The sequence below is a fragment of the Protomyctophum parallelum genome (genome assembly GCF_964188405.1).
Source record: "Protomyctophum parallelum genome assembly, chromosome: 2".
Taxonomy (NCBI): domain Eukaryota; kingdom Metazoa; phylum Chordata; class Actinopteri; order Myctophiformes; family Myctophidae; genus Protomyctophum; species Protomyctophum parallelum.
In genome coordinates, this window is record NC_139699.1 from 39208437 (window position 1) to 39219182 (window position 10746).

The window sequence follows — 10746 nt, forward strand, 5'->3', positions numbered from 1 at the left end:
GCGACAGCCACCCGCCATTTTATGTGTATGCCAATAAAACAGCAAATCTGTGCCTGGTTTGCTGGGACCAGATCACATAAATGACCATATGTCTTACGTCATCATTTAGAGCTAGTCATACATATACACACCACGTACTCTGGTCCCAGCAGATCAGGCACAATTTGCTAGTTTATTTTACTGATTATGTATATAGTATACATATGACTAGCTCTAAATGATGACGTAAGACATATGGTCATTTATGTGATCTGGTCCCAGCAAACCAGGCACAGATTTGCTGTTTTATTGGCATACGCATAAAATGGCGGGTGGCTGTCGCGGTTTTGGGCGCAAAGTAAACACAGTATACTGCTAATCAACCTACAACTACATACTCTATAGCAGGGGTCCTCAACTAGAAATGATGAAGGTCCACAAATATTTTTTTGAATAAGACCGAGGTCCGGTCCCATGCGCGGCGTCCATCGGAGAGCGTGGCTCTATGCCCGTTTAGTATGGTCAAGCCAAGCTTATACAAATCAGATCCCCTTCCAACCAACCAATAATGGGGTGCAGAGTGCAGGCCCGGAGTGGAACTCCAAATCAGGCCGGGAGTTATATGCCCTGGCAGGCCACACTGTGCGCGCGCATAGCGCGCGCCAGAATTTTGGGGGCCCTTGGGGGACATTTTGGGGGCCTTTGCAGCAATTTCACATGAGAAATGTACCATCTGATGTTATTTATATTATTAACTTAAAACCGCGGTCCGCCAGTTGAGTACCCCTGCTCTATAGTATATGTATATGTATACGTATGTCTTACGTCATCATTTAGAGCTAGTCATACGTATACTATATACATAATCAGTAAAATAAAATAGCAAATTGTGCCTGATCTGCTGGGACCAGAGTATGTGGTGTGTATATGTATGACTAGCTCTCAATGATGACGTAATAAATATGGTCATTTGTGTAGTCTGGTCCCAGCAAACCAGGCACAGATTTGCTGTTTTATTGGCATACGCATAAAATGGCGGGTGGCTGTCACGGTTTTTGGTGCAAAGTAACCACAGTATACCGCTAATCAACTTACAACTACATACTCTATATAGTATATGTATACGTATGTCTTACGTCATCATTTAGAGCTAGTCATACGTATATTATATACATAATCAGTAAAATAAAATAGCAAATTGTGCCTGATCTGCTGGGACCAGAGTACGTGGTGTGTATATGTATGACTAGCTCTAATGATGACGTAAGAAATATGGTCATTTGTGTAGTCTGGTCCCAGCAAACCAGGCACAAATCTGCTGTTTTATTGGCATACGCATAAAATGGCGGGTTGGCTGTCGCGGTTTTTGGCGCAAAGTAACCACAGTATACCGCTAATCAACTTACAACTACATACTCTATATAGTATATGTATACGTATGTCTTACGTCATCATTTAGAGCTAGTCATACATATACACACCACGTACTCTGGTCCCAGCAGATCAGGCACAATTTGCTATTTTATTTGACTGATTATGTATATAGTATACGTATGACTACATTGATAAAACTGTATTTCTTATATAGATAGAAACTTGAACCATACTTAATAATACTAGGTGTTTATACAGTATGCATAAAGTAGGTAGATAGCAAATAGTTACACCTAATAATTATACATTTCAAACGTTCCTTCACAGATATACTGAGATTTGACAGTTTACAGCGGTCGAAAGTACTTGCGCGCTCTGCTTGCGCACTAGTTGGCCATTTATGGCCTACTAGTGTGCAACAAGCAAGTATGCACTCGACAGAGTGCAGTTCTATTTGTTTTTGTTTTTCAAAAGACATTTTATGTTTTTAAGTCCTATTTTAATTATTGATGGAGGCATAAATATACTGTATACTGGTTGTTGCAATTAAAATGGAAAACAACTTAAGCTTAATACTCTGTTCACGCATGCTAGCGGCAAAGCAACAGCAACAAGTCATTTCCAATGGAATCTACTGTAGCAACATGAAGCTACAAACTGATACCAACAGCTTTTGCTGCTTGATAGGCTTCAACTATTTTCATCTCTACATTTATGTGGTGAAGAGTCAATCATATGTTTTTGTTTCACCCCTTCCACTCTCTTTCTCTCTCCCCACAATTCCTGCAGCAATACGTAAAAGGAAGAAAAAACTTGAATATCACTTACACTGCCTTTAACATTGTGCCTCTCCTTTCTGTCTGTCTCTCACATACATGTTCACTTTACGACAATAATTCTCACCCTCTCAAGCCAGTTCAAATCTGTACATTACATGTCCTGTTTTCTTACACATGTCCTGTTTTCTTTCTTGATTGCTTCACTCATTCTCACACTCACCTGATTTCACCCCACCCTTCTCTTACGTTTCTTTTTTTTTGAGTGGTGCAACCACTCCAAGGAACAGTAATGTCCCTATGTCCACGTAGCTGTTCGTCCCTATGTTTAGTGTACCAGTAGGGGCAAAAGTGATGCTGTTGTGCTAGAAACAGAGAGAGAGAGATAGTGTTGCACTGTTGCTTACTAATTACAGAGAGAGGGAGAGGGAGAGGTGTCTGCTAAATGCTAATTCCCCCACACGGTAACTCTGTCATTTCTCGACCGTTTCGGACGTGGGGCGGCTCGCCGGAACCGGGCTGGCACCCTGGGCGCGTTCCTGTGGGTCTGGAAGTTCCGAGGACCCACCGGGGACCCCCACACAGAGTTCCAACACTCGGTTCACACGGGTGTGATTTTTTTGTTTTGTTGCTTGAGCAACACTCTGTCTCCGCAGCAATGTAGGTAACGACGATTGGTCGTTCTGTAGATTTTTCACTGCTAGTGTGAACGCAGCTTAGCATTCGAGGTTTTTCATGCAGCCATTTGTATTGTGTCTCCCCATCTCAGGTCCAGTTGAAGTCTGTGGTGGAGGAACTGCCTGGTAAGATGGAGACTGTGCTGGCCGAGTCGGGCTCCAACTTCAGCGTGGGTCAGAGGCAGCTGGTGTGTCTGGCCAGAGCTGTACTGAGGAAGAACCGCATCCTCATCATTGACGAGGCCACGGCCAACGTGGACCCCAGGTACCACTAACTTAAACATGCACACATGCATACCATCTAGCCCCTTGGTTCTCAAACATTTTCATGTGAAGGACCCCCACATACTGTAGATACTGTATCTACTATAATTTTTTTGCGGTCCCTCATCTGAAAAGATCTTGTGCAAGAGAAGACTTTTGTTGTAAAAATTGGGTGTGTAAAATTGGGTTAAAGTGGCTAAGCTGATGTTGATGCTACACTGCATATTAATAACACATTTAGCCGGGGGCCCTCTGGAACCACGTCAAGGACCTCTGAGGGTCCACTATTATTATTAGCCAACCAGGCGGCTGGTCTTTTCCATTCAGTTGATGCCATGATTCCTGAAAGTGTGTGTTTTCTGCTGTCCTCCAACCCTGCAGGACAGATGAACTGATCCAGAAAACCATACGAGACAAGTTCAGGGAATGCACCGTGCTCACCATCGCTCACCGCCTCAACACAATCATAGACAGCGATCGAATCCTGGTGAGATCCTCTTCTCCACAGCAGTGGGGGAATAACACTTCACTTTTGCTATTAATCTATCTGTGCCAAAATGTTTACCACAACAGATGAATGTTGAAATGTTTAAAATACATACTCCCTCTACACAGCACAATGATAAGAGCAGAGATGACAATAAAGTCTGTCCTTGTTGGTTTGGCTTTCATGTCATGTCTGTCCTCTGTTTCAGCAAAGGCAGAATTCAGCATCCACGTTGGGTGAAGCAGAATAGTTCATTGAGATAAAGCAGGATAACCGTCTTTGACACATTGTCCCCATGCAGGTGCTGGACGCGGGACAGATCGACGCTTACGATGAGCCCCATGTCCTGCTCCAAGACCCGGACGGTATCTTCTACAAGATGGTGCAGCAGACAGGCAAGCAGGAGGCAGCAGCTCTGATGGAAGCAGCCAAACAGGTAAGATAACCCAGTGCTAAACCCATTTAGGCCTGACATTGAAATTTAAAAAATGTCTTCCAAGTCCTGACAGTTTTCTGAAATACCTCATGTTTCTGTGTCAGTGGTGCTCAATATTTCATGTCAAGGACCCCAAAAATGATATGTAATTGGCCACCGACCCCCGTATGAAAATATGTTGTTCCAGGAACCAAGCTCGTAGCTTGAGCTTGTAGATCTGCTATTTTTCAATAGCTAAATTATAACATAATGTTTAAAACACCAAAAGGGGTTCCTGCCCAAAATGGGTTAAACAAGCTCTACTTCTATGCTGTTTGGACCTGTGGCGATGCTTTGTATCAGTTCACCCCCCTGTCCTGAGGCTCACTCAATCACATGCATGTGCACACATTGTTTCTGCAATAATTTGCATTGTGCAAATGTAATTATCCTTTTTTGAACAAGTATTGGTATATGAAATGTATAGCATGTAATGAAGCTCAAACAGACCTGACAAATAATCATATCTCATTTTCAGGCTTATGAAAACAGATCTAGACCTAGTACAGCTAATGGACATTTAACAACAGCTGAAGGCAACCTGGTGATCTTCGAGACAGCCTTGTAACCAGTGGCTGACAGACTCTTTTCCACACAAATGCTCCAAAGAAGAGTTTTTGTCTATTGACATTGTGTGCCAAATCCACACGGATGGCAGTGCCTTCAATATTATTGCCTTGATACCCTTTGATTCACTCCACATAATCAGGAGAGAGCAGACGACAGGATCTGTTCACAAGATCTGGCCTTTGATGTGGGCCGAATGTTTGTACATATATGCTGTAATTTATGACAATCTATAAGTGAGTTTGGGTAGGTCTTTTTGTAAGACTAAGTGAGTTTGGATAGGTCTTTTGGTAAGACTTAAGTGTTAAATTGTTAACACTAGTTTATTTTTTCTATTTATTTTCCATATTTTATATTTATCCTGCTGGCAAAAGCCTCCTTGTACAGGAGAAATAGTACTGGAGGGGCTGACAGTTGATTGTTTGTTAAGTGCCTTGACCAAGTGACTTATGTTATTTTGCAACCTATACAATACTGAAATTAATCTTCAATCCAATGCAAAGCAAGCTGCATAATGCCTTATTTTCATGTTATTTGTGAGTATGGTATCATCCATATTTGTTGTTTTTCGTAAGTATCAGACTTAATCCAGAACTACTACACATCCCTGATTTGTTATAGAGTCTATAACAAATCAAGGATGTGTAGTAGGATTAGGATTAGGATACCCTATTAATTAGGGTATCCGCTGGGAATGCCCATGTATGGAACCTTTTCAAGTGATGTCACGATGACCTGGGCACCTGGGGGCTTACCTGGGGCAGGCCAGGGGACTGATGTCACGATGACCTGGGGGCTTGCCTGGGGCAGGCCAGGGGACTGATGTCATGATGACCTGGGGGCTTGCCTGGGGCAGGCCAGGGGACTGATGTCATGATGACCTGGGGGCTTGCCTGGGGCAGGCCAGGGGACTGATGTCATGATGACCTGGGGGCTTGCCTGGGGCAGGCCAGGGGACTGATGTCATGATGACCTGGGGGCTTGCCTGGGGCAGGCCAGGGGACTGATGTCACGATGACCTGGGGGCTTGCCTGGGGCAGGCCAGGGGACTGATGTCACGATGACCTGGGGGCTTGCCTGGGGCAGGCCAGGGGACTGATGTCATGATGACCTGGGGGCTTGCCTGGGGCAGGCCAGGGGACTGATGTCACGATGACCTGGGGGCTTGCCTTGGGTGAGCGACGGGGATTTGAGTTAGGTGACGTGTCAGAGTGACTGAGATTGTGAGTGAGGTGAGTCCCAGAGATAGAAATGCCATTAAATGGGTGTCCGTACTCCGTAGCCCAATGCATGTCGAACTGGGGGTTGAAATTAAACGGGTTGAGAATCACTGCTAGAGCCGTAAAAATCTTCTCTTATATTGGCATATCTTTTCAAATGGGCGTCTGCAGGCTAATTATGAAAAAGTTTGGGAACCACTGTTATAGACAATGCTGACATTTCCCTGATTAGTTTTGTTTGTTCTTGTGTATTTTTATTTTATTTTTTTGCCGTTTAGAAATTATGTGCCATTCATTTGGGCATTGTTGCACATAAGGTTACCAAATATTTCATGTTAGCACAATCTGTACTGTCTTTTGTGAATGAGTTGACTTGGGTTTTGTCAGTTCCCAGACGTTTCGGAACGTTGTAAAAGGGAGATTTTGCTTGTGTTTTGTGTTCTCACTGACACTGCCAATGAAAGGCCATATTTCTTGGATTTTGTAGGAGCAGGGAAGATGTTTGAGGCATAAGGAATGGAGGCAAGGTGGCTGACTGAAATCAGCCTGTGCCCCCAGGGGTGTTTACTTGAATCAAATGCTTTTCTGTTGAGTCAGTCCTTTTTGATTGCCCCAGCTCCTTACAGGGTGCCTGGACTACAGGATCGAGCAACAGTCCAGCATCCTGTGAGCGGCTGGAGAGCTGGTTGAGATCTCAATTTTTACTTTCTATTCAGATGTTTAAGGTTCTCTGTGCATACATGCAATATCTTTGTTTGTTTTTTCCAACCAAGATTATTTTATTGTATTTTGTCACTTATGTGTAACATGCCTTATTATTTCCCTGCTGTTGTAACAGCGGATGTGTAAATATTTTGTTCAGTAAACTGTTATATAAATCTCAGTGGCTATAGTAATGTATGTGTGGTGTTTGTGTGTATAATGAATGAATGGAAAAGACACTGTATGTGTATGAAGATTTATCCCATCCCTTTGCTGGGCCACTCTTGTCTCAACATACTGTAGTTGCATGCCAGGTTTGGGCCTGGCATACAATTAACCTCCGTTTTGCATAAAGAAAGTTGGCTGACATGATAGTGATACTGACCATGACACTGATATGATACCGACATAATAGTGACATGATCTGTTACAAATAAACAAGAGCTGTACCTGACAAGAGAAGTTACTAAATAGATTAAATATTTCCGTTTTTCGTCCTCCTGTCTGTGGCACCGCTGGAATGATCGCCGTGAAACTTTGCATGCCCAATGAGTGTTTTTGTGCAAAACAACAGCATCATGAAAACCCCCTAGTTTGACACATCACATGCTACATAAAGCATGATGAAATTCTTCTATAGGTTGTTAATGGTATGGTCACATATTATGGCAATTATGAAAATTGCTCAACATATGCAAGTTAGCATCCGGCAGTTTATAAATGCTGGGGACCCATACTCAACATTTCTAACAAACATGCCTGGGTTCACATTCTGGCAAGTGGACTAGGCCTACTAGCCGACCTCTCAGCCATGGGATGCTTCATGCTAGCAAGCAACAGAACAAGAACAGAGTTCTGCTCTGGTTCCGTGTGACCCCTCTATCACATACAACTATGTTTTCTGTGTCCATTTCACTAAGCCCAACAAATAGTTCCAAGTGATAATAAAGGGGTCAAAGTTGAACGAAAGTTGCGTATTTTAGAAATTGGTCAACAATAAAATAATGCTAGTTTTGTGGATTAATTTACTTTTAATGCATGGCCCAGTCCCCAGTGCGCCCCACAAAATTTCCGGAACTACTAAATCAGAGTAGAACTCACACCACGTACAGGACTCGAGCAATCTATTAATACAGTTGCAACCACTATATTAATCGCAAGTATTTCATACAACTTAAGTTAAAAAATTGTGAACTATGCCTTTAATTGACTAATTAACAAGCCAGGCCCATCACCACTTAACAATGATTGACACCTGGCAATCCCCCTGACATCATGGCAGCAGCGCTCCAGGACAGGTTCCAGCGCTCTCTCTACTATACCCGGTGTTTTTTTATTTTATCATTAAGTGGCTCGAGTTGGAGCATGAGTAGGCTACATCAATTCACTAACTGCATGAGCAGGCCTGCATATATTTTTCCACCTCCAGTGCGTTGGAATCCAGTGAGGAGAATTAAAACTGAGGAGGTGATTTGTTTGGAAGATAATTTTCCTGTATGTTTGGAATTGGAGCTGATCTACATTGTAAAGTGTGACCCTAATCAACACACAGGTAAGATAGCCCAGAATTAGCTCTGGTCCATAGCCTTCTACTGCTTCGATTACAGAGCTAGCCCAGAATATGCAACTATATGGGAATGCTTGACTGTCAGCAAGAGGAAAGGCACCCACACACATAAGCTCCGTAAACTCAAAAAGGAGAGGCTATAAGTTCCTCTCTGGTAAACCATGTCCATTATCTATATGAGTTCTTATAGGCCTACAGTGTTATAAGGAGATTATAATGGATTATACGTATGATTAATGCATTATCACTTAATTCACTGTCGTCTGGGGACACCCACAATTACAGGTTATTGATAACTGATCTAACTAACTTGACCAGCTACCAGCTTGGCTTTGCTGGTCTGTCCAGCCATCTGACCAGCTAACCAAAAACATAAATCCAACTAAAACCAGCAACCATCAAAGCTGGTTTTTGCTATTTTTCTTTTAAGCAGGGTCGTGTGTGTGTGTGTGTGTGTGTGTGTTTCTGTCAGCTGAGCTAGCCCAAACAGCTGAGCCATGGTCAACTTTGCTCTGTCAGACTCGGACCATTGTTGCAGTGTTTGGGAATGTTGTTGATGTTTATGTTATTTTGTCAGCTGACACTCAAACCATGGCGGGGCCTTATTTTTTTTTATTGAATTTGTTTATAATAATACAAAATAATAGTTCTGTTCTGTCTGTTTGTGTATTTATCCATTTTGTTCTCATCAACCACTCGCTCAGCATGTCAACAGCACTACTGAAGCGAGGTGTTTATTTAGCAGATTTATACATTCAGTAATAGGCACTTCCGGGTAGCACTCCGGGCACTTCAGAATAAAAGGTTTCATATATACACACAATACAGATCATTATTCCAACAGGTGCTGACTGGCGTTCCACTTTTACTCTGTGTAGAGATCTCAAACAAACCCGACCAGGCCCGACCCGACATGTTAGGGCCGGGTCGGGCCTAACGTCTATGCTAATTAGCCGGGCCTCGGGCCTGATCAGTTAGGGCCCAGTAGAGACGGGCCTTAATTTTCGGGCCCAATGAGAACTATACCCAACGCCTATAGCACTGTCTTATGTGGCCAAATATATTGATTCTAATTCCGATTATGCTTATCGATTCCAGTCCCTAATGGATTCCCCATTTCGGTTCCGTGGTGGAGGTCAAATGTTCAGATAAGAAAATCATTTTCATTATTGTAATGAACTATATATATATTAGTAGGCCTATCTGTGAAAGATATTTTGAAACTATTTGAATGAATGCCAATTAGTATAGTCAATGAGCCATTATTCAGATTCACTTGTATAAAGCTTAACAATTAAAGCAATTTAACATAAGCATTCTTTTTTCAGAGAAAATTGTAATGATTCAAACTGCCCACAAGATGGAGCTGTATATTAAATTATAGAGTTCTGGATACTACTTGTGCAGTGAAAATGTATGCAGTAGGGTGTGCTGAGATAGCGTTTTCCCTATACATTCTGTTGCTTATGGCAATAAAATAAAATAAAAAGGAAATCTCAGTCAGAGAGTTGATATATATGCAAGGAATGGGTCCCAGGTTCTGTGGAAACCAAATTCAAGGAGCCTCTGACTGCAATTTTTATTTTCTCTAAATGAAGGAATGATTAAGTATTTTAACCAGGATGTCATGGGAGGGGGGCTCTTCCATTGTAGCTATATGCGCCGTCTAGGGAAGCAAATGTGACCAGATCTTTCTGGTACTGTTTATTGAATCATCTGCCTACTGCAAATCTCAGTTAGGCTAACATTTCTCTCTTGTGGGCCGATATATGAATGTTAACTTTACCACTGTTCTTTTAATTGCTGCTTATATCAAATATCAAAACGTTTCAAGGACTGCTATAACTCTGAGAGTGTACAAATGTAACCAAATGGACCCGTCAAATTTGGTTATACAATTGAGAAATCTGGTCTATACAAATATTGTTCTGTGGTATCATATTTTATTTTGGCAAAATATTTGGGGTCTAAATACATTTTGATTGTGGGTGAAAAAGCGTTTACACTTTAAGTTCTTCCTTCTGTCCCCTATACGTCTCCCATCTCAGCTAGTTCATGTGGTTTCACTTTAAGTACAATCAACCCAGGAATGAGAGCGAGAGCCTCTTTGGCAACGCCGTCCTTGCTTTTATCTTTGAGCCGTTGCCTTAATTCATTTGTCTGTTGCTTTTTTCGATTCCGATTCAAGGTTTATTTTTCATTAGAGCTCTTTGTAACCGGATGCTCAGAGATGTTTCTCCCATGACAGAGAGGTCTAGGCAGTGGGGGGAAAAGTACTCAAATGTTTTTACTTAAAGATGGAGTGCCATGATTTTTTTCCATCCTAAAACATGATCATCAGGTATTATTATTATATAAGGAGGAAGATTTTTTTTCGAAAAATGTGTACAGTATTTGTTAAAATGTCGTTTTTATGTGGACACGCCATTTCTTTAAGTATGCCTGGTTTGCCTGATGGGTGAATTGAAGCGGCACCCACAGTTGTCGTATGATAAATAGTTTTTTTCATTGACATGTTTGACTGTCAAGGTTTCAGCCTCCAGAAATAAACCCGAAATACAAAGGGAAGACATCAGTGCACATATTACAACCACACCAAGGAGTCTAAGTACTGTCACCTCATAAACACATGAAAAACTGGAAAAAAATACAAAAATC

The 10746-nt window shown here is 42.0% G+C and overlaps 1 protein-coding gene across 2 annotated transcripts in view; it reads left to right on the forward strand.

Moving 5' to 3' along the window:
- Positions 1-5497, forward strand: part of abcc4 (ATP binding cassette subfamily C member 4 (PEL blood group)) — a 43622-nt gene extending 38125 nt beyond the window's left edge. Inside the window, exons 28-32 of one of the 2 annotated variants that reach the window (XR_014568936.1) lie at positions 2899-3071; positions 3452-3557; positions 3859-3993; positions 4511-4849; positions 4882-5497. Coding sequence is in view for 1 of the 2 variants with exons in the window: in XM_083759626.1 (XP_083615752.1) it covers positions 2899-3071; positions 3452-3557; positions 3859-3993; positions 4511-4600 (504 nt within the window). In the remaining variant the exon portion in view is untranslated. Of the gene's footprint in view, positions 1-2898; positions 3072-3451; positions 3558-3858; positions 3994-4510 lie in introns of both variants that reach the window. The other variant, XM_083759626.1, reaches the window with a different exon arrangement.
- Positions 5498-10746: the final 5249 nt, after the last annotated feature.